Raw genomic sequence first — 23,652 nt, 5'->3', positions numbered from 1 at the left:
ACCGGAAGAGGCGTCGGACTGATGGAAGAGCTCTCAGCTGTTGAGTTTGCCGAGTTCCAAAGTCCCTATACAACCGCAGGGCAACTTCTGTCTGAAAGGAACAATGACATTGACGGAGAGCCCACGTGGGGACTTCCAGACATGGTGGCCTGATCGCCAGGTCGCTCCTCCGCCTCTGGAGATCTTGCCAAAGAAACAGTGAAAGGACAACAGTAACAGAATCCACAAAAACAAAGAGAATGGGGTTAGGGGAAACATTCCAAGATGGATTAATGATACATTAATTAAAACTGAAAAAAAAAAAGACCTATCTCCAGGAAACACAGAAGCTTAGACAAAAGCACGCATAGCATCACGAGGTGCCACACGGCTTAGATGTGAACACTGCCGTGTCATTGCTGATGATGTCACCAGACAGTGGCTCAGCCGAGCGTGCTGTTCGCCAGATATTCCCGGAGTCCTTGGCCCACGGGAAGCCTGCACTTCCAACGCCCTGTGGCTTGGGGGACCCTGTGGCCACCCAAGTGCCTTTTGTGAGTTTAACCTGCTGGTCCCCACCAGCCTGAGCGACATGGCTTGAGGGGGACACATACCCTTGCTGTCTCAAGCTGCTCAGTCTTTGGAGCCGTTGCCACTGTCCCTCCAGACTGACCCACGGCGACTGGAACCGTCGTCAGGGAGGGTCTGGCAGGGACCACTGGTGTCTTTCAGCGTTGCTTCTTCGCTTCGTTTAGCTGTTAGCTGGCACGGCTGCCAATTCAGGAGTGGGTTTCAGGAAATCCCATCGTGGTGCAGTGGAAACGAACCCAGCTAGGGAACCATGAGGTTGTGGGTTCGATCCCTGGCCTCGCTCAGCAGGTTAAGGATCTGGCATTGCCATGAGCTGTGGTGTAGGTCATAGGCGTGGCTCAGATCTGGCGTTGCTGTGGCTGTGGTGTAGGTCATGCAGCTACAGCTCCGATTCGACCCCTAGCCTGGGAACCTCCATATGCCGCAGGTGTGGCCCTTAAAAGACAAAAAAAAAAAAAAAAAAAAAGAGTGGGTTTCAGCACCCTCTTTGCAGATAGGTGTGGCCACGTGACTACTGAGCTGTGAGCAGAGGCCAGAGGCAGCTCCAGATCAGGACCCTTGCCAGCTGTGTGCTCCTTCTCGCTCCCTGGGGGGTGGGGCAGACTCGAGACCCTGGGAGAGGGCCCCTCTGGGTGAGGGAGCAGCCTGGGTCTGGACCACCTCTGGGCAAAGCCACTCAACTTCCTGAATGTCCCTGGCCCAGAGTGTGACCTGCGAGGTGCTGTGGCCCAAGAACATCCCCTCAAAGTCCTACAATGAGATCCCAACCCGCACACTCCAGGGAACTGGGACAGGACTCACGGTGGTCTCGTGAGACCTGGCCTCTTGAGAAGAGCTCGAGTCCACAAGACCCACCTCGGCCGGACCCCAGAGCCTCCCGGCAGCGCTGGCGGAGCCATTCTGTCCTGCAGGGGCACCGGGCTTGTCTCCCTGTCGGGCTGCTCTGAGATCAGATGAGGCCAGCAAGATACCCCCGTCACCAAGGGCTGTGGAAACGTGCCCCCCCACAGTGAGCAGAGGAGCAGAGCCCGGGGTGGGTGTGGCCCTTGCCCCCGCCCCGGCTCCACCTGCTCGGGGTCTCCTGCTGTCTCTGCCAGGGCACCTTTCTGATGCTCGCAGAGGTGGACACACGGCCTCTTCTCTCCCCGCAACAGAGCTGAGGAAAACATTCCAGAAAAAGAGCCCTTGGAGTGCCCGTCGTGGCGCAGCGGAAATGAATCCGACTAGGAATTACGAGGTTGCAGGCTCGATCCCTGGCCTCGCTCAGTGGTTTAAGGATCCGGCCTTGCTGTGAGCTGTGGTGTAGGCTGGCAGCTGCAGCTCTGATTGGACCCCTAGTCTGGGAATTTCATATGCTGCGGGTGCGGCCCTAAAAAGCAAAAAAAAAAAAAAAAAAAAAAAAGCCCTTGAAAAGTGACTGTACCAGTTGGCCACTGAAGGATAGGGGCTCCTCTCTCTACACCTCACTTTTCTCATCCAGAAAATGTCAGTAGAAGCAACTTTCTTTTCTGTTTCCCAAGAACATGCTGCCCAGCTGGCAAGCTTCCATATTTTTTTATTGAACCATAAGAAGCTTCTAGTATGGACCAAGTCTGCTGGAAAAGTAGGACATAGCGAGGAGAAAAGGGACATCGTTTTGGGGACTGGAGAGCAGGGCAGACAATCGAGCGACAGTAACCAAATGTCAACGGCAGTGGTTGTCGAGACGCGACGAGTGAGTGGGGCCGCAGGATCCACTGTCAGGTAGCACGTGCCATCGTTACAACGAGCAGGACGGAGAAAACGGTAGACGGAGGGGTAGAAAGGCAATATTCTTTATAAATAAAATGTTCACTTTTGCCAGTATTCACATTAGAAAAATATACATTCCTTGAAATAGACCTTCTCTGGACAAAATACATACAAATCTAGCCTGCAGTTCTGACTCCACCTCACTGTGAGGGCGCTGCCTCCACGGGTTCGGGGGGGCCCATCTGCAGGGCAGGCCCGTCTGAATCCGTCACAATGACTATGTCCCCCTCCCCAGACACGATGGAGCCTGGATGGGACAGGATAAGCCCGTCGGAGGTCTGAATAAATACCTGCCCCTGTCCCTGAGACAACACCTCATGGCACCCGCTGGAAATTTCAAAAGCCATGGCTTCCCCGATGGCAACGATGCTCTCCAGTCCCCTCTGGTCGGCCTGGGCCTCGGTGCCGCAGGGGGACTGGTCCACGTCCCCATCGTGGCTCCCGAGACCCCCTGTGGGACACAGCGATCCGCCCCGGCTGGGCTGAAGCCCGGGCTGGGACACAGGGCTGCAGGCACAGGCAGCTGGCACGATGTCCACAGACCAGGCTGTCCCCAGCGGAGGGGCCCCCGGAAGCAGGACCTCGCTCAGGTGGGGGTCGAGCATCTCTCGGGGGTTTCCTGCCGCTGCATTTCCAGACCTGCCAGGCAGCAGGGCCGTCGAGGCGCTCCCCAGGCTGTCCCTCGTGTCCCGCTCTGGCGAGTGCTCCCAGGCTGGTGTCCCCGGGTCTCCTAACCGAGAGGAAAGGCCCGGCCCCCCTGCATCCCGGCTGGGGACAGCAGGGTCTGTGGGGCCGCTCCCCGCCGCGGAGTCAGCCGACGCGCTCAGCTGCTGGCCGGCCTGCGCTGCGCTGCTCTCGCGCTCAGAAGTCGGCCGCGTGGGGCTTTCTTCAGAGGGGTGACAGGCATCCCCACTTCCCCCAGGGGCAAGACCTAAAGTTCGGAAAAACAGCGACTCACATGTGTACTGTTACGGCCGGTTCCCTGTACTCACCATCCCAAACAAGCTAGTCCGAGTACCTTTCTTGCCAGAAACATAAAAACGTAAATTTCTCTCTCCCTGCTACTGGGGACTGGTAGCTCCCAAGAACCCATGACACTACACGAGGAAACACAGACCAGTCGGGGGAGGGGAGCTGCGTGCAAACCAGGGCCAGGGTTCTCACTGTTCGTGAATGAATCTGCGCTCCCCTCCAGCAGGACCAAGTCCCACCGCGGAGAATGCCTCTGTGAGCTGGAGCCCAGGGGATCAGGCGGGGGATCAGGCGGCCCGAATGAGGTTTCAGGGGGCTAGGCAATCTCGCTCAGTGCGCCTGCTGAGACTCGTGGTCGAGTGCCCAGCTGATGGGTGCTGCCTAGAGCCAAAACGAAAGCCAGGATTGGTCTTAGTCTCACTCTTGATCACAGCTGGCACTTAGAGCCCGTCTCACAAAAGCCAGGCCATAGACTCAGTGTGTCCTTGAGACCTGTCCCTGCTTTCAGGGCTGCCCGACTTCTCGACTTCTCGGACCTGCCCAGGGACAACCACTCAGCACCACCGGCAGCCCTTCTTTCAATAAGGGACCCAAGATGCATGGAGCATAACTATGGACCATGGGAGGTCAGGGTGAAACTCGAGAAACCAGGACCGCCCACCCAAGAAGCAGGCCAGAGGCCCCCGCGCCCACGGCCCAGGGCGTCTTACCTTCGCCAGCAGCTGGGGTGCAGGCGGCCCGCGCCTGCAGGCCTCCACCGGGGGCAGAACGCTCAGGGGTGTCCCGGGGCCGAGTTCCTGGTCTGGCCCTTTTCGCTGAAGGCAGCCCCGCCTCTGCAGTCTACGGAGAGAAGACCCGCCCCCTGAGACCAGGAGAGCCAGGCAGGGCCACACGCACACCCTCCTGGAGAAGAGCCTGTGGGCCCAAGAGGGCCAGCCCGCCTCGCGGCCCTGGCCAGACAAGCCTGGCGCCCCCAGGCCTCGCCCACCTCATCCTCCCTCTTCCGCCGGCCAGGTGCCTCCGGCTCCCCCGTGTCCACCTCCCCGCGGCTGCGCTCGGGTGCAAGGCCGTCCGCGTGAATTCCTCTTCTCCTCAGGAGTTCCTCTGTGATTCCTAAGGACTCAGCAACCTGAAAGAAAGGGGCGGGGTTCCCGTCACAGCTCAGCGGCAACAAATCCGACTAGGATCCCTGAGGATGCAGGTTCGACCCCTGGCCTTGCTCAGTGGGTTAAGGAACCAGCGTTGCCGTGAGCTGTGGTGTAGGTCACAGATGTGGCTTGGATCCCACGTTGCTGTGGCTGTGGTGTAGGCTGGCGGCTACAGCTCTGATTAGACCCCTAGCCTGGGAACTTCCACATGCCTCGTGTGCAGTCCTAGAAAGACAAAAAGACAAAAAAAAGAAAAAAGTTCCTGGGCCAGGAACTGAACCTACACCACAGCAGTGACAACATTAGATCCTTAACCCACTGCGCCACCAGGGACTTCCTACTCCTCTCTTTGAATTTTCACCAGTGCCTTTAAAAAAACCATCCACCTCTTCTGGGACCAGCACTCCTTTCCCAGTGGGTGGAAAGGACGTGGGTTCGGGAGCCTGAGCGTCAAGGCTGGATCCCAGCTTCTCTGCTCAGAGCCTGGGCGACCTTGGCAGCCACCCATCTGCCTTATTACTTTTTTTTTCTTTTTAGGGCCGCACCTGCGGCATAGGGAGGTTCCCAGGCTAGGGGTTGAATTGACGCTGTCAGCGGCCGGCCTCCACCACAGCTCACAGCAACGCGGGATCCCAGCCGTGCCTGTGACCTACACTACAGCTCACGGCCACACCAGATCCTTAACCCACTGAGTGAGGCCAGGGGCCCAACCCATGTCCTCATGGGTACTAGTCGGTTCGTTAACTGATGAGCCACAACGGGAACTCCCATCTGCCTTATTTTATGAGGGAGACAACAACAGCCCTGAACGGCCTTTGTAAAGATTAGGTTCGAGTCCACAGGCGAAACCGATGCAGAGCACGGCTGTAAAGGTAACACCGGACAGCGTCATGGTTCCGCCTGGATAGCGTGAGGGCTCACAGATCGGGGTGGGAGGGGAGGGCAGAGAACAGGGGTGGTCACGGACCCAATAAAGCTAAAGGCAACGACAATGAGAATTTTGTCAAAACCACCACAGACAATCCACAGTCTATTAACTGATGCCGGGTGAGAGGGAGAACTATGGGTGTTTCCAATTCTGGTTCAGCTTATCTGCATTTCTGAGTTTTCCAAAAAAAGCATGCGTTGCTTTTACATTGAGAAAAAAACTTCCGCTAAAAAGAAGCTGACTATGACGATGTCGCTACGAAAATAAGCATGAGCCTTTTTCAGTGCGCCGCCTTCCTTCGGCTCTAAGGAGGAAGCTCCCGTCCCACGTAAGCGTGGTACCTTGCTGTTGTTTATTTCCAGGGTCTCCTGAGAACAGGGGCCAGAACTCTGGAGGTAATCTAGACACATTTTCTTAACCATTGTATGCAGCTCTTCAAATTCCTTGTATACAGCTGGGAAGAAAGGTTTTGCTAGATGCCCTTTTTCAACCTGTGAAAATAAAGACGACAAACCATGTGTAACCCCGAGGCAAAGATACGGGAAACACCGGGAAACCTACAGGAGGGAGGGGCACGAGCTCCCGGCCTCAGCGGCCGGGTCAGTGCAGGTGCCACTGTGCGTGGCGGCAACACCTGCGTGGGCCACACCCCCCAGGACGAGGGCCACCAGGGGACGGTGGCCAGGGAAGCAGGACGGGAGGGCAGAAGGGCCCTGAGGATGGGCACACGCTGGGGCCTGTGGGCGAGGAGGGGGGCCTCTTAGACGCGTGGGCGCAGGCAGGCAGCCGCACCTCAGGGCAGGCTCGTCGGGGGGCAGAGCTGGATGGAGTGGAGGAGGCTGGCGGGGGGGCTGCCAGGAGAAAGGTGGCTTTCTCTTTTTTCAGTTTAATTTAATGTGCATTTTCTCTCGGGGGACACTGCAAGCACGGTGTTGTGTCGGTTTCAGGCATCCAGCAGGAAAGGGGACTTTCGATCCTCCGCCCAGTGAAAAGCCAACGTGTCCACGGGCGTCCAGGCAGGAGCGCCAGGCTCACTCGGCTCCGCCGTGGGGCAGGGCAGTGATTCCCGGGGCCTGGCTCCTCCCGATGTCGGCGTGACTCAAGTCACTCCTCGGTCACTGAGAACCCGTGAGCAGACTCACCTTCATCAGAAGAAACTCGTACACGGTCACGACCTGAGCCAGCTGAGGCAGAGCCAATTCCACGAGATCCGCCCGGTCACACTGGTGGAGAAACTACCAGGAGAAAGCATTTGACGCCTTTGAGAGAATTTCCCAGCAGCCAATGCGCAACAAAGAAATAACAAGCAGAAAGTTCCCTGGAATCTCCGTGATTAAGCGACTCTCATCCATAAACCTTCTGCCTTTTTATTTTTTAATTTATTTTTTGTCTTTTCATTTTTTCTAGGGCCACACTCGCAGCATATGGAGGTTCTCAGACTAAGGGTCCAATTGGAGCTGTAGCCGCCTGCCTGCCTACGCCAGAGCCACAGCCACGCTAGATCTGAGCCGTGTCTGCAACCTACACCACCGCTCACAGCAACACCAGATCCTTAACCCACGGAGCGAGGCCAGGGATCGAACCCACAACCTCATGGTTCCCAGTCGGATTCGTTAACTACTGCGCCACGACGGGAACTCCCCTTCTGCTTTTTTAAATGTCTCACTTGCTCACCCACTAACAAAGTCCTAGGATCTATTCTGGATTCAGATTTGACTCCCCTGAGAGGGCAGTGAGTGAGGGGTGGGTGCCAGGCCCTGGGTAAAGACACAGCAGTGGGGAAACGTGTTTCCTGCTCTCCAGGGCTCACCAACTCGTGCCAGAGTCGCGAATGAAGGCAGGCAGGAGACAGGAGACTGGGTACCCCACCCCTGGGGTGGGAGGGGGATGGGAGGGCGCTGTCCTCAGGACAGGGGGGCCGGGTAAAGGGAAAGGAGGAGCCCTGGGTGCCTCTGGGCTCCCAGCTGGGCACCCGGCAGACCCTTGACAAGGATGGGTGGGCTCTCCTGCAAGGTGGAAGGCAGAGTGTCCGCAGGACACCCCGGGGTGGGGGGTGTCTGAAATCAGCCCTGAAGCTGGAGAGGCCTGACCGGAAGTCCAGGTGTGGGAGTCAGCGGCGGCAGGCGGCCTGAGAAACCAGGGGGGCGGGGAGGCCACCCATGGGGAGAGGCCCAGGAGCCTGGAGAGAGAACGTCTCCTCCTCGGGCTCAGGCAGGGCCCGGCTTGGCCGGCTGGTCAACTAAGCTGTAGAGGACTGGGAGGGATCAGTCACAAAACAGTCAAAAAAGCGAAAGGAAAACCTTTTTTTTTTTTTCCGTCTTTTCTAGGGCCACTCCCTTGGCACATGGAGGTTCCCAGGCTAGAGGTCTAATCGGAGCTGCAGCCAGTGGCCTACACCACAGCCACAGCCACACCGGATCTGAACCACGTCTGGGACCTACGCCACAATTCATGGCAACGCCGGATCCTTAACCCACTGAGTGAAGCCAGGGATCGAACCCACAACCTCACAGTTCATGGCAACGCCGGATCCTTAACCCACTGAGTGAAGCCAGGGATCGAACCCACAACCTCATGGTCCTTAGTTGGATTCGTTAACCACTGAGCCACAATGGGAACTCCCAGGAAAGCCTTTTCAGTTGCAGATGGAAACATTTAACTAGGCATCTCAAAGGCCCTCAGAGAAAAAACAAGACAGCTGGTTTCCCACCCTCGGAGGTGGGAGGCATGCAAAGCTGGGACCCGGGTCGGCTCTCAGGACACAACAGCTGTGTTCACCCCTGGCCCTCCAGGCAGCGCCCACTCTGGCTGCCATGTCCCCTGCGAGCAGGCCTGCAGTGTCCCCTGCAGTGTCCCCACCCCAGGAGGGCCCAGTACTACAGGGACACCAGTTGTGTGTAAATTCATGCGGGCCTCTGGGGAGTCTCATCTGTACAATCCGGAGTGGGGCAATTCAGGGCAACCGGGAATTCGCTGGGGCCCTGTGGCGCCATCTGCCAAGGTGACGTGTGACTACGGCCACCTTGCTGAACTCAGATGCCCTGACACTCACTCCTGCTTAGCAGACACCAAACACCCTGGATCCAAATTCTGGATCTGCCACTGGCCTGTGGAGTGTCCTTGGCAGGTTAACGGCCTGGGGGTCCGGGGCCTGACCATCAAGGGGAGCCACTAACAGCTAGGCCATCCGTGAGATGGGGCTCCCGGAACCCGGAACTCAGCAGGAGGCACCGCAGTGGCCACAGGGGAGACCTCGACAGACAGGGCCATGTGCATGCTAACGCCTGAGTCAAGTCAGGGCTGCTCACCTCCTGCTCCGTCCTGCTGGTCCGGGATTAATCAACCAGCCCCACTGAGAGAAGAGCTAGTCCACCAGGCCTTGAATTTCCCGCTAGAACATGTAACCCCATGAAGCTTTCTAGGAAACCCACTTCCTCTCTGAAAGCCACTTCCCCCCCTTATGTGGGGGAGTTGGGGAGGCTCTGGGCCCTGAACAGCCACTCTTTCTGGGACCAGCTGTCCCATTACCTTGGCTCATGCTCTCTCTTGCTATTTTTCACTTCTTTTCTTTAAGATACGCATCCTACCAAAGACAATATGGCTAAGTTTAGGGGTCCACTTTTCCAAGCCAACCAAAGTCTCTAAACCTGCTCTCAAGGTGCTGGAATGGATCCCAGCGTTCAAAACCAGAAAAAATGCTTTTACACCTTGAAACTTTTTTTTTTTTTTTTTTTTTTGGCTTTTTAGGGTCACACCCGAGGTATGTGGAGGTTCCCAGGCTAGGGGTTGAATCAGAGCTGCAGCTGCCAGCCGACACCACAGCCACGCCAGATCCAAGCCACATCTGTGACCTATACCACAGCTCACGGCAATGCCGGATCCTTAACCCATTAAGTAAGGCCAGGGATGGAACCCGAGTCCTCATGGATATGAGTCAGATTCGTTACCACTGAGCCACAACGGGAATTCCTACCTTGAGACTTTCTACCAAAACAAAACAAAAACAAAAAAAAAAATAGAAAACTGTATCTGTTCTTTTCTAAACTGCTTCCATGAAAACACAGTAACACAATTTATAATTATTCCAAAACTTACTTCAGATAACGCTACCTTTGAATTTATTACATACTTCATCCAATTACACGTCATGGAACTGTTCAGTTGATGGGGGTATTTTACTTTAAATTCAGAAACCTAACAGTGAATTGCCACATACCATGCCAAAGAAACGGGTTCAAGAACAGGGCTCTAAGAGGACGCACCTCCAGGAGCCTGGCTCTGTTCCTTGCCGTGCTCTGCACACCGGCTGCCGAGGCACCCACACTCGGGCGAGCCGCTCGGCTCTGCTCCAGGACAGCCTCGCAGGGCTCCGCAGGGGCCACGGAGCAGCCACTTCTTCCAGGTCGTGGGTGTCTCTCCGATCCCAAAAGGGCTGAAAAACTTCCACTTTCTGGTTCAGACGTCAAAGCCTCTTCAACGTCTATGGACTGGCCGTTCTAGACAATGTTGCACACCCAAAACGATAATTACATAATCATGCTTTACACACCATAATAAAAACCTTAAAGCAGAAAAATGTCAAGTCAAAAGCAAAGAACTTGCTAAATTATTCTCTGTACAATCAAGACACATTAACTGTAATCAATGCTTTTTTGTTTGTTTTTGGTCTTTTTAGGGCTGCACCCGAGGCACATGGAGGTTCCCAGGCTAGGGTCTGAATCGGAGCTACAGCTGCCGGCCTACACCACAGCCACAGCAACGCAGGATCCGAACAGAGTCTGCCACAACTCATGGCAATGCCGGATCCTTAAGCCACTGAGGGAGGCCAGGGATGGAACCTGCATCCTCATGGATACTGGTCAGATTCATTTCCACTGAGCCACAACGGGAACTCCTTGCACAGCTTTCTGAAGAGAATCTGGATCTGACACTAATTATTTCCTCATTTTGCGCCAATTCCCTCCTCTGAAAATAGGAATATTACCCCTACATCTCCTGGAACTGTTGGAAGGCTCCATAAATACACGGAGAGCTGGCCCAAGATATGTCCTCACAGAATTTTCCCTCCCCATCTTCATCAGGGGAGCCTCGGTAGGAGTACCAGGTCCGCCTGTGGCTTTCCGTACCACGTGGCAGACCCAGGAAAGGAGAGGAGAGACACGGGGCTGCACGTCCCTCTGGATGGAGGGCCAGCTCTGGGGCCTCACGGCCTGAAAGCGATCCTGAGCGAGGCCAGAAACCTGTATCAGGAAGGCAGACACCCAGAGGTTGCTTCTGCTGTAGGGTACAGTTTCATTGTTGCAAGAAAGCGTGCCAGTCAGCCTGGTTGTCCAATTTGTCTGAGACAGTCCTGGGTTTGCCTGCTGTCCCTGGGAATTGTTACTATTATTTTTAATTTTATGGCCGCACCCACAGCACATGGAATTTCCCAGGCCAGTGATCAAATCCGAGCCACAGCTGCGACCTCTTCACTGCACTGGCCAGGACTGAACCTGCAACTCTGCAGAGACCCTAGCCCCTGCAGTTGTTTCTTACCCCACTGAACCACACAGGGAACTCCCGATTTGGGATTTTTTTTTTTTCAGGGCTGCACCTGCGGCACATGGAGGTTCCCAGGCTAGGGGTCTAATCGCAGCTGCCTGCCTACACCACAGCCACAGCAATGCCAGATCTGAACCATATCTGTGATCTCTGCCACAGCATGTGGCAAGACCGGATCTTTAACCCACTGAGCCAGACTAGGGATCAAACGCATAACCTCACAGACACCATGTTGGGTTCTTAACCCTCTGAGCCACAAGGGGAACTCCGTGAAGTCCCTCAAAAGTTGGGCTTTTACCAGCTGCGGGAGGCGAAGACCCTCCTAACAGAGGCAGCCGGACCCAGAGCGGAGGCTGCAAGGTCGGAAGGCCTGGGTCTAGTTCCCACCCTGGACAGAGCCCCAGACGTGCCTTGACGGGATACCCACCACCCCCTCTGAGCCCACGTGCCTCATCTAAGTGGGAGTTCTTGCACCTGCCCTTTCGGGCTCTCCCGGGACCGAGAAAGCGTACGTGCCACTCCCGCCCAAAGCAGGCAGGCGTGCAGCACACGGCATCGCCGTTGCTACTGCTCTATGACTGTGGCGACTGCCACACAAGATAACATTTTTCAATCCTCACGCAGGGAAGCCCGTGGTTCTACCACTAGACCTCACTCAGTACAGATCTCCGGGGCCCCAAGGAGTGGATGTGAAGACAGAAGCGGCCGCCAGCCTCATTCCCTCCTGCAGGAACCCCGCCACTGCCGGGAAGGGGTTCCCACTCATTTCCAACAGCTCCCAAGTCACTTTCGTCACAAACTCCCATTTAGTCTCATCGATTCCAATGCTGGTTTCTGTTTAACGTTTGAAGCAACAAATTAATATAAATACAGTTACGTGGGCAGAAGCGTAGAGAGGCATAACCGCCAACACAAGTCAAAGGGGAAGGAAAAGGGAAGCTTAAAGCAAACTGGGATGAGGGCGACCACAGGGTTCTGCCGCTGTCAAAGCCGCCCACCTGCTCTTCTAAAAACAGAGTCCCCGCTGTGGCTCAGCGGTTGACGAACCCGACCAGCTTCCACGAGGACATGGGTTCGATCCCTGGCCTCGCTCAGTGGCTTAAGGATCCAGCGTTGCCATGAGCTGTGGTGTAGATCGCAGATGCAGCTGGGATCCCGTGTTGCTATGGCTGTGGTGTAGGCTGGCAGCTGCAGCTCCAATTCAACCCCTAGCCTGGGAACCTCCATGTGCCCCGGGTGCAGCCCTAAAAAAGCCAAAAAAATAAAAAATAAAAATAACCAACCTGTTGAGTTCCCGTCGTGGCTCAGTGCTTAACGAATTCGACTAGGAACTATGAGGTTGAGGGTTCGGTCCCTGGCCTTGCTCAGTGGGTTAAGAATCCGGTGTTGCTGTGAGCTGTGGTGTAGGTTGCAGACACAGCTCGGATCCCGCGTTGTTGTGGCTGTGGTGTAGGCTGGTGGCTACAGCTCCGATTCGACCCATAGCCTGGGAACCTCCATATGCCACGGGAGCGGCCCTCAAAAGGCAAAAAGACAAAAAAAAAAAAAAAAAAAAAAAAAAAAACCGACCTCTTGTAAACGGCACCAAAGTGCTCAGCACATGCTGGTTAAGACTTGAGTAACTTGGAGTTCCCGTCATGGAGCAGTGGAAATGAATCCGACTGGGAACCATGAGGTTTCAGGTTCAATCCCTGGCCTTGCTCAGTGGGTTAAGGATCGGGCGTTGCCATGAGCTGTGGTGTAGGTCCCAGACGCAGCTTGGATCACATGTTGCTGTGGCTGTGGTGAAGGCCGGCAGCTGCTGCTCCTTTTTGACCCCTAGCCTGGGAACCTCCATATGCCGTGGGTGCGGCCCTAAAAAAAAAAAAAAAAAAGAGAGAGACTTGAGTAACTAAGTGCCGCCGTGGGGAGGTGCCCTCTGTCGGACCATGAGTTTGGGAAGGGACAGAGCAGGTGCAGAGCCAGCACAGTGTTACCACAGGGGCCCAGGACCAGCAACCTGCTGCAGCCTTTCCCCAGCCCCCATCCCGTCTGGTGTCTCGGACCAGATCTAAAGGCCTGCACCTGCCCTCCCACCAAACGCACTCAGCACATCCCGTGGCCTGTGACAGACAACACGCTTGTCCTGACTGTCCGGCAGCAGCGCAGACAATGTCAGGCTCATTTAAGAGCCGTGGGCAGAAATAAGGACGGCCACTAGCAGAAATGTTACCTGCAGGCCACCCCTAGCAGACCGGGCCCCTCCGTCACGTAGAGCTGGCATGGCCAGCCCCCGGGATGCCAGGCCGGCGCTCCTGCCCCCCGAGGGGCCGGGGGTCAGGCTCCCGGCGGTGGCTTTCTCAGACGGCAGCATCTCAGGCTCCAGGGGGCCGTGACCTGGATTAAGTTTCAAGTGTCGGGCCAGACCCCCCTTTCCTATGTACGACTTTTCACAGGTCTGACACTTAAAGGCTTTGGGCCTCAGGGAGCAGCTCGATAAATCAAAGAGCTCCTGCTTTTCCCTCTGGTCTTCGTCTTCTTCCACACTCAGCTCTGAATAATCGTCAGAATCGGAGGGGTGACTGTCGGCCAAGTCCTCTGTCTTTATGAATTTATAATCTTTAGCTTTATACTTGGGAGGTCGAGATATCCGTCCAGAACGTGTTTTGACTTTCAAGGATTTTTTCAGTTTCGCAGTGTGTTGTGTATGCGAGTTGGGAATAGATACATTTGCTGAACTGGATGGAACAGGTGTTGCTGTTGGCGGGTCAGAGGCTGACGGTGGGGCCACCATGGTGTCCTGGCCACTTGGAGCCTCCGTGACCAAGACTCTCTTCGCAGGGACTGGTCGGAGGGCGGGCAGGGGCCGCCGTACAATCACCTGAACAGGAGGCTGCGGTGAGTGGCTCAGGAGACAAGGCTGTGGCCCGGCGCTCGGCAGGGGCTGCGCCCTGAGCAGCTGAGAGCTGGCGACGCTGAGCCCCAACACGCTGCACTGCTTCCTGGGCGTCTGGCCCGGCCTGGCCGTCGTGGGCTGGAGGGTGGCCAGCGCGGGCATCGGCTTTTCCTGACCTCTCGTCTCTCCGGATGCTACCTTGACACAAATGGCTTCCAATTGCTTAAATACAGAAAGAGAAAAGAAGCATGAGATTTATCAACATTGCTGCAATTTTGCTCTCACCTTAAATCTACTATTGAATTTTTTTTTCTAACATATACATCTTATACATAAAAAAGTCTGCATATAGATTTCTCTGGTAAGCCTAGTGGTATGGATCTGGTGTTGTCAGGCTGGGCCTCAGGTCACTGCTGTGGCATGGGTTTGATCCCAGGCCTGGGAACTTCTACATGATTCAGGCATGACCAAGACAATAGCTTTTATTTGTTTTTTGCTTTTTAGGGCCGCACCCACATCATATGGAAGTTCTCAGGCTAGGGGTCAAATCGGAGCTACAGGAGTACCCACTGACGAGCATCCGTGAGGATCAAACTGGCAAGTTTGACCCCTGGATTCGCTCAGTGGATTAGGGGATCCAGCATTGCTGTGATCCTGTGTTGCTGTAGCTATAGTGTAGGCCGGCAGCTGCAGCTCCGATTCGACCCCTAACCTGGGAACCTCCATATGCTGCAGGTGTGGCCCTCAAAAGACAGAAAATAAAACCAGAGCCACAGCTGCCAGCCTACGCCCCAGCCACAGCAACTCAGGATCTGAGCCGCATCTGTGACCTACACCACAGTTCACGGCAATGCTGGATACTTAACCCAAAGGCCAGGGAGTGACCCTGCACCCTCACACATCCTAGTCGTGTTCATTAACTACTGAGCCACCAAGGGAACTCCCGGACAATAACTTTTTTTTTTGATAAGTCTGTATTCCTGGATCTCTACTGTTTGCAGTGGTGTCTGTCAACCCCTCTGACGGGTCCACAGTGACCTACTTTATACCCCATCCCTGTGCTTGCAGAAACATTTGCATATATAATATCCTTCTTCATAGTTTTAGAGTTCTTAGTACTCTAAATTGGACTCAATTCCATACATGGCCTATTTTACTTTTTCTTTCCAATGAAATTCTAGAAACAAAAAATAAGTCAGGTCCCTACAATCTACCTTCTGACATGCAACCCTCACGCAGGGGGAGAGCCCTCTGCTATGCCCCAATCCACACGCCTTTTCCTTCACGCTCTCCTGTACCTGCTGTTTATCATTCTCACGCATTCTTTATGTTACATGTGCGGAGAGCCCTAAAAATATGCTTTTTTTTTTTCTTTTCTTTTTTTTTTTTTGTCTCTGCCATTTCTTGGGCCGCTCCCGTGGCATATGGAGGTTCCCAGGCTAGGGGTCGAATCAGAGCTGTAGCCACCGGCCTACACCAGAGCCACAGCAACTCGAGATCTGAGCCGCGTCTATGACCTACACCACAGCTCATGGCAACACCGGATCCTTAGCCCACTGAGCAAGGCCAGGGATCGAACCCGAAACCTCATGGTCCTAGTCGGATTCATTAACCACTGTGCCACGACGGGAACTCCTGCATTTCAGTTTTGATGTTTGGGGTTTTTTTTTTGTTTGTTTTTGTCTTTTTAGGGCCGCACCCTCAGCATATGAAGTCCCTGGGCTAGAGGTTGAATCGAAGCTGCAGCTGTCAGCCTACACCACAGTTACATGGGATCTGAGCTACCTCTGTGACCTACACCACAGTTCAGAGCAACGCCGGATCCTTAACCCACTGGGCGAGGACAGGGATCAAACCTACTTCCTCATGGATGCCAGTTGGGTTTGTTACCAATGAGCCATGATGGGAACTTCAGCTCTGATGCGTTTTTAAACTTGATATAAGTGCATATCCTCTCTGGCAGCTTGGTGGGGCTCCTCTGGCTTCCCCTCCCTATCGTGCTTGTGAAATCCATCTGTACAGAGGTGTGCAGCTCTTGCCATTATTTGCTGGGCTGTGTGAGAACAACATTCACCTACTGGAGCACAGGGGGGCGCGAGCCCTGAGGGCTACGGTCCGCTCTGCATCTTCGCAGACCTGTGTGTGTACACCTGTGAGTTTCTTCAGGGTTCACGCCTAGGAGTGGGGCTCCATTTCTTCACCAACTTTTTTTTTTTTTTTTTTAACATTTACCGAAATTTTAAACGCCTGTCCTTCTTGACCCAGCAATTCTGCTTCTCGGATCCCCTAAGACTGGTACAGGCACAAAGATGTACACTGGGAGGTTCAAGGCGGTACCATCTGCAACAGCAAAGCACCCACCAAAGGGAAGGACTGCTGGCAACAAGGTTCCACAACTAGTACTGAGCCGTGACCCCGTGACAAAGATCACGTTGCAGGTGTTGGGGACACAGCTGTCACGGGCTCAGGGGAGGGGCAGCAAGATGAGGTTCCTAACTTCGCCGAGCAGAAACACTGAGCAATTCCCTCATCCCCCAGAGCAAGCTTTCTCAACCTCCGCACAAATGACATCTTGTCCAGGAGGTCTCCCGTGGCAGCTGCCTGTCCTTTGCACCATTGAGTGCCATCCCTGCCTCCATGCATGTGGTGCCAGTAGCAGCCCCCAAGAGCTGGCAATCAAAAATGTCTCCAGGGAGTTCCTGTTGTGGTTCAGCAGGTTAAGAACCCAACTAGTATCCATGAGGACTCGAGTTCAATCCGTGGCCTTGCTCAGAGGGTTAAGGATCCAGCGTTGCCACAAGCTGCGGCATAGGTCACAGATGTGGCCGGGATCTAGTGTGGCTGTGGCTGTGGTGTAGGACAGCAGCGGCGGCTCCAATCTGACCCCTACCCTGGGAACTTCCACATGTCAGAAGGGCCCAAAAAAAAAGTCTCCAGACGGGCCCCAGATGAGAACCTCCTCACTGATTTGGGGCCACCCACAGGTCTCTTTGGACTCAAGCCTCTACCAAGCAAGTGTCAATAAAAATATCACACAGGGGAGTTCCCGTCGTGGCGCAGTGGTTAACGAATCCGACTAGGAACCATGAGGTTGCGGGTTCGGTCCCTGCCCTTGCTCAGTGGGTTAACGATCCGGCGTTGCTGTGAGCTGTGGTGTAGGTTGCAGACGCGGCTCGGATCCCGCGTTGCTGTGGCTCTGGCGTAGGCCGGTGGCTGCAGCTCCGATTCGACCCCTAGCCTGGGAACCTCCATATGCCGCGGGAGCGGTCCAAGAAATAGCAACAACAACAACAAAAGACAAAAGACAAAAAAAAAAAAAAAAAATCACAGGGTAGAATGAAAACCCTCACTGAACTCAAGATGGAGTATATCCGTCTGCTTATACCTTTTACGCTCTCTCAAAACAGCAAATGCTTCAATATATGACTTTGGCGGGTTTCTTTGTTTTTTGGGTTTTTTTGCTCTTTAGGGCTGCACCCCTGGCATATGGAAGTTCCCAGGCTAGGGGTCCAATCGGAGCTGCAACTGTCAGCCTACACCACAGCCACAGCAATGCTGGATCCCTAACCTGCAGAGCAAGGCCAGGGATGGAACCCGCATCCTCATGGATCCCAGCTGCGTTTGTTGCCTGCTGAGCCATGAAGGGAACTCCCACTGTATTGGTTTTTGAGGAAGAATGCAGAGCTGGTCCTGCACTATTACGGATCAAACGACAACCAGACTTACCACACATATCTTTTAAGAATAACATTTGTTTTGTTTTACTACTAAAAACTTAGACTGTTTCTCTAGGTTCTTGGGCATATAATCAGGTAATGTTACTAAAGACAGACACACAGACACATACATACACAACCAATTCTATTGTTTTAGAGTTACCACAGTGGTAAAGCTGGTCTAATTTTTTTTTTCTTTTCTTTTCTTTTTTTTTTTGCTTTTTAGGGCTGCACCTGCGGCATATGGAGGTTCCCAGGCTAGGGGTCGAATAGGAGCTACAGCTGCCAGCCTACACCACAGCCACAGCAACGCAGGATCCAAGCCCCATCTGTCGCCTACAGCACAGCTCACAGCAACAACAGATCCTTAACCCACTGAGTGAAGCCAGGGACCAAACCTGCAACCTCATGGTTCCTAGTTGGATTTGTTTCCACTGCGCCACGATGGGAACTCCATGGTCTTTTTAATTTGGTATCCAGGCAGGTTTACCAAATGGCTACAATACTTGATACTTTGTTATATGTTTATTTCATTCAGCAAACTTTTACTAAGTATATCTGGGTGGCAGGACATAAACATAAGTCATAGCCTCACCCTTGAAGGGGTGGCTTCCCCTGCCACCTCTCAGTTACCCACAGACCTGCTGCCTCAGGACCTTCTGCCTCAAAATCTGTACTTTCAAAAGCTCCACTGAGGGTTAAGACGGCAGACTAGTTTTCCTAAGGAACAGACAGGAAAGCAATGACACCATGTGCAAGAGTTGCAGTAAGCCAGGCAGGAACAGCCCCGGGGTGGCAGGCTTCCCTGAAGAGGTGACCGCCACGGGCGGGGGGTGGTGGGGGGTGCTGAAGGAGTAGAGTTTCTACCAGATGAAACAGGTGTTCTAGGTGGACACCTGGATACAGAAAAAAGGGCATGGCGTGTTGGAGGAAATGGGAAATGTTTCTGTGGGGCAGGAACAGGGAGGCTGGAGGGACAGGAGCTGCCCTGCGATGTCTCTGAACTGCCCCCGACAGAGGACCACAAGGCCCGGGTTCTCCAAGCACACAGCCTGCCTCACCACCTCCTCTCCCGTATTTTCAACTGGGACCCACCCTTCCAAATCTAGTTCAGATGCCAGAAGTGACCCCTCCCTTCCTCTAAATGCATTTAGTTCTTTTTTTATTTTTCCTTCTTTTTGGCTTTTTTTTTCATCCACAGCATATGGAAGTTTCCAGGCTAGGGGTTGAATTGGAGCTGCAGCTGCCGGTCAGCAACCACAGCCACAGCCACGCCAGATCTGAGCAGTGTCTGAGACCTACATCACAGCTCACGGCAACGCCAGATCCTTAACCCACTGAGCGAGGCCAGGGATCGAACCCAAATCCTGATGGATACTAGTCGGGTTCATTAACGGCTGAGCCACAATGGGAACTCCCTAATGCATTTTGTTCTTTGTATCTCTGGCTTTCTGACCTTGATCAGAAGTTATCTGAGTCACGTTTTACCTCCTTGGTAACAATCACCACCTGCCTAGGGGCAAGGTACACATCTGATTTGTCTTTGTGGCCTCCACGGTCCAGCTGCAACGCAAAGGGTATCAGCTGAATAGAAGGCAAAGCGACATCATGTGATGCAGGGTGAATTTATATCATCTCGGGTAGACTAACTGCAGAATAAAACCATGCTACCTAACTTGGATTAAGTCTGCTTTCGTTTTATGGAATACGTCACTTTTGGACTCTTTCCTAGGTTACCATACCAAACCCACCTTCAAGAGGCCCTGGAGTACGGCCATACCAGGGGACCCTGAGCAAAGTCACTCAGCCTCTCTGAGCCTGTTCCTCATCCGTAAAATGCTGATGCAAACACATCTCAAAATGGCTGCTGAGAACTACGTGGCCCAGTACAGTGCTGGGTACAGAGAGCAGGCCTGCAAACAGCCACTGTCACCCCCTGATGCCAAAGACCTGCTGTGCAGGGCTTATGTGGGAGGCATCTGTTTCTTAAGCAGAGTATGAGCCAGAAAGCTCATCGAATGAGCCAAACCTCCTACAGATAAGGAAACCAAAGCTCAGAGAGGTTGAGTCACCCAAGGTCACACCTCTAAGAAGTATGGTATTTGGACAGAATCATACCCGTTTTCTCAAACTTTAGTCAGAGAACTTTCCAGTTTTGATGACCAACTGGGTACAACTCTAAACAGTCCACATCACTCAGTCAAAAACATCAACAAAGGAGTTCCTGCTGTGGCTCGCGGGTTAAGAACTGGACTAGTATCCATGAGGATGCAGGTTCAATCCCTGGCCTTACTTAGTGGGTTAAGGATCCGACATTGCCGTGAGCTGTGGCATAGGTCCCATGTTGCTGTGGCTGTGACACAGGCCAGCAGCTGCCGTTCCAATTCGACCCTTAGCCTGGGAACCTCCATATGCCTCCGGTGTGGCCCTAAAAAAAAAAAAAAATCAACAAAACCAAGTGAAGATTGCTAATTCCACCCTCTACATATTCCTTCTAGTGGAAGAAGACTCTAGCCTTGTGTCACTTACCACCCCAGTGCTGAAAGGGGATGTGCTTTTACAGGTGCTGTCAAGGACCTCAAGCTTCAGGTGCCACCCTGGACCCTCTGGGCTTGGAAGACCGTGTTCTAGTCCCAACTTCCTGGCAGCCAAGAGCTGTGTGACCCCGCCCCCGGCCCCCCCCCGGGGGGGCGGGGAAGGCCACTGAGAAAGGATGTTTGTTTTTACTCATTAAACGAACGTCAGGTTCTGTGCTGGGCCACTTCTCACTGGGGTGACAGACCCACGCAGTAGGTACCCAGAGGGTGGCAGGTCCTGCACCAGGTTACTATAATGTACTTAATTCTGTCCCCAGTCTGGACCGTGGCTCTTGCAGCAACTCCCACCTGAAACGTCTCCATTGGTTCCCCGTAATCCCTTCGGGTCTCCGCTCCAGCGTCAGGCCTAAGGGCTACTTACTCTAAAGCAGCCCCTGCTCACTCCCAGTACTCCCTGTGCTCGGCGGTGCCCCTCCTGCCCCCAGGGCGGTGCTCGGCGCACAGGGAGCGCTCAACGAATGCGGAGGGCAGGGACAAAGGCCTGGAAGAGGGGCGAGGGGGCGCAGAGGCGCCCTCAGCAGGGCTGTGAACGCGGAGACGGTACGCGGGCGCCGCAGGCAGAGGGCCACGGCCCCGGACGGCCTGGCGGGTTGGAGGCGCTCCGGCCCCCGGAGCGCAGCGTGGGGTCGCCCTGAGTTTTCACGCGGCGGACGCCGCTCTCCCGGGCTGGGCAGCTCCAAGGCCTAAGAGGCGAAGCGGCGGCGCGGGCTGCAGCCCCTCGCCTCGCTTCCCCACGTCCCTCCCGGCGTCTCACCTGCGGCGGCAGCAGGCGCGGCGGGCGCGGGGCCTCGGCGCCGGGGCCGCGCTGCAGGGCGGCCTGTTGGGCCGCGTCGCGCAGCCTCCGCGCCGCGTCCTGCAGCACGAAGGGCGGCGGCGGCGGCTCCGCGGGCGGCTGCGCCTTCGTCACCTGCTCCAGGACCCGCCGCAGCTGCTCGGGGCCCAGCGGGGCGACGGGCGCGGCGCTGCCGCTCTGGCCGCGGGGAGCCCGGCCGCCGCCGCCGCCGCCGCCGCCGCCGCCGCCGTCCTCGCTGCCATCCTCAGCCTCCGGCTCCGCGTCCGCCATGACGGCCGACGCGGGGACTCGAACCTGGGCCGCCGAGCGCCGGCGGCTCTAATGTGCGTCACCTGGGAAAGGGGGCCGCTACGAGTGCCCCGCAGGCCAAGACACCTCGGAAGGCGACCGCACCTGACGGCGCGGGCCGGTGGGCGGGGCCTGCGGGACCCCGCGCCGGCCTCCGCTTAACCGGGGACCAGCGCCTTCTCCTCTTGCGGATATGGACGTGTTTAGCCTTCGGCTGTCACCCCCTCCGGGAGCTGGCCGGCATCTCTCAGGCAAAGGTCTTCGAGGTTCCAGAGCCCCTGGCCTAACACCACGCGAATCCAAACGTTCTCAACCGCACACCCGTCGGAGTCACCTGCAGATCCTGTCTGGACGTGTAGACACCAGGGCCCGACCTCCAGACCTTCAGATCTAATGCAAGAGGGGGTTCAATCTGCGCATCCTTAGCAAATGTGCGCCCCAAACCTGAAATTGTTTCCGGGTCGCCCCACTCCTCCCTACCCACTCACCCAGACTGGGCGCACCTCGAGGGTGCTGTTTTGACGCACTCAGGGCCCAGCAGTGCACGCTCAGGGAATGAATGGTGGTTGGATGACTACGAACGAACGAACGCAGGAGCGAATGAACCCCCGCCCCAGCCCCTCCTCACATCGCAGGCTGCGGCTCCACCGCCCTCTCTTCTTCCACCCATTTTCTCCCAGTCTCCTCGCCTCTTTACTCTCCTGGCTCCTTGTCTTAGAGCTACTAGTGTGTGCACCTGTCTCAAGGGAGCAGTAGAGGCAGTAGGGCCACCGCGCTTCTCGGGCGAATCATCATCCCTGTCCCTTGGGACTGTCTTGCCCTCTGTGTACAGTCTAGGCTGGAAGAAGGGGGAGGAAACTGGCATTTGTAGTATAATGTGATAAATGCCATGACGCTCGTGGTGACCGAAGCCTGGTGTCAGAAGGTTCCAGTAAAGTTTGTGATGGTCTTTCTCTCCGCTGGACCATCATCCATCGTCATCATCAGAGGCAATACCCTCGCATTCACTCTGCTCTCTGCCATGTTCTAACTTAATTAGTAGCCTCATTAAGGATTGGCTGTGAGGGAGGAAGATCTGTGGAATTTGTTTCAATTTCTTAATCCTTTTCTTTATCTTTTTTTTTTTTCTTTTTAAACTTTTTTTGAGGGGAAGGGCCCACACTGAGAAGAAGAAATGTAAAGTCAAAAGTCTCCCTGAAAGGAGTTCCCATCATGGATCAGCGATTTATGAACGTGACTAGTACCCATGAGGATGTGGGTTGGATCCCTGGCCTCACTCAGTGGGTTAAGGATTGCAAGCTGTGGTGTAGGTTGCAGACACGGCTCAGATCTGGCGTGGCTGTGGCTGTGGCCTAGGGCGACAGCTACAGCTCCAGTTGGACCCCTAGTGTGGGAACCTCCATAAGCCACAAGTGCTGCTCTAAAAAAAAAAAGATATCTCTGAAAAACAAAAAAGTAGCAAGACGTTTTCAGATGCTTCTGCTACCTGAAAATTGGGTTCACCTCTTGGTGAGTGTTGAGCCAAAAGACAACCAAGCCAAGAGAAGGGAGAGTGTTTTACTTGTAGCAAGTAAGAACACCAGGGATCTTTCCCAAAGAAGCAGTGTCACTCCAAACAGCAAAACTGGGGCACGAGCTTGGGTGGTATATGCATATTCATGAAAGGGCTTGAGCAGAGGAGAATTCAACTTAGAATTGGGGCAAGAGTGTTGATTGAAGTCACAAGGATCAGAAAAGTTCAATATCATCCATTCTCAGGCTCCAGCTGCTCTGGTGGAGGGGGGTTAAATTCTGCAAAACAGCTCAAGAAACTGTTTCAGGTTAATCTTTACTATTGAAACTGTACAGGGGAGTTCCCGCTGTGGCTCAGCAGGTTAAGAACCTGACATAGTCTCCATGAGGATTTGGGTTCCATCCCTGGCCCAGCTCAGTGGGTTAAGGATCCAGTGGAGCTGCAAGCTGCAACATAGGTCTCAGATGTGGCTTGGATCCAGTGCTGCTGTGGCTGTGGCATCAGTTGCAGCTCCAATTTTACCCCTAGTTGGGGAACTTCCATAAGCTACAGGCTGGGGTGTGGCCTAGAAAGAAAGGAAGCAGGGAGGGAGGAAGGAAGAAGAAAGGAAGGAAGAAAAAAAAGGAAGGAAGGAAGGAAGAAAAAGACTGAACAGGGAGTTTTTACAACTGATTCATTATCTTTGCTCTTGTTGCTTCTCCTGCCAGATGACAGTTTGTTTTGTTCCCTTAAGATCTTATTATTGAGACCTGCTCAAGGGTCTCATTATGATCAGGCTTAGATCGCAAAACGACTTGGGCCTAAAGGGGCTCCTCTCTGATGGAGAAAGCCCGCCTGGTTCTCTTCCTCTGGGTCCTCCTGCCCTATCTGCTTACACCTCCTCAATCCGAACCCTCACTAAAAACGTGGCAGTCGTTAGC

General features: G+C 54.5%; 1 protein-coding gene across 1 annotated transcript; it reads right to left on the bottom strand.

Moving 5' to 3' along the window:
• Positions 1 to 2,105: 2,105 nt before the first annotated feature.
• On the bottom strand, positions 2,106 to 21,705 carry ZNF839 (zinc finger protein 839). Its single transcript, XM_003482322.4, has 8 exons — positions 20,893 to 21,705; positions 13,163 to 14,047; positions 9,672 to 9,905; positions 6,552 to 6,644; positions 5,751 to 5,900; positions 4,322 to 4,462; positions 4,044 to 4,173; positions 2,106 to 3,292 (listed from the first exon to the last, which is right to left on the bottom strand). The coding sequence occupies exons 1-8, from the start codon at positions 21,199 to 21,201 to the stop codon at positions 2,502 to 2,504; spliced, it is 2,733 nt and encodes a 910-aa protein (XP_003482370.2). The 5' UTR covers positions 21,202 to 21,705; the 3' UTR covers positions 2,106 to 2,501.
• Between the last annotated feature and the right edge of the window lie 1,947 nt (positions 21,706 to 23,652).

Source organism: Sus scrofa, unplaced genomic scaffold (genome assembly GCF_000003025.6).
Source record: "Sus scrofa isolate TJ Tabasco breed Duroc unplaced genomic scaffold, Sscrofa11.1 Contig1914, whole genome shotgun sequence".
Taxonomy (NCBI): domain Eukaryota; kingdom Metazoa; phylum Chordata; class Mammalia; order Artiodactyla; family Suidae; genus Sus; species Sus scrofa.
Note: the sequence above shows the minus strand (reverse complement) of the source record. Positions and strands in the feature narration are given on the sequence as shown.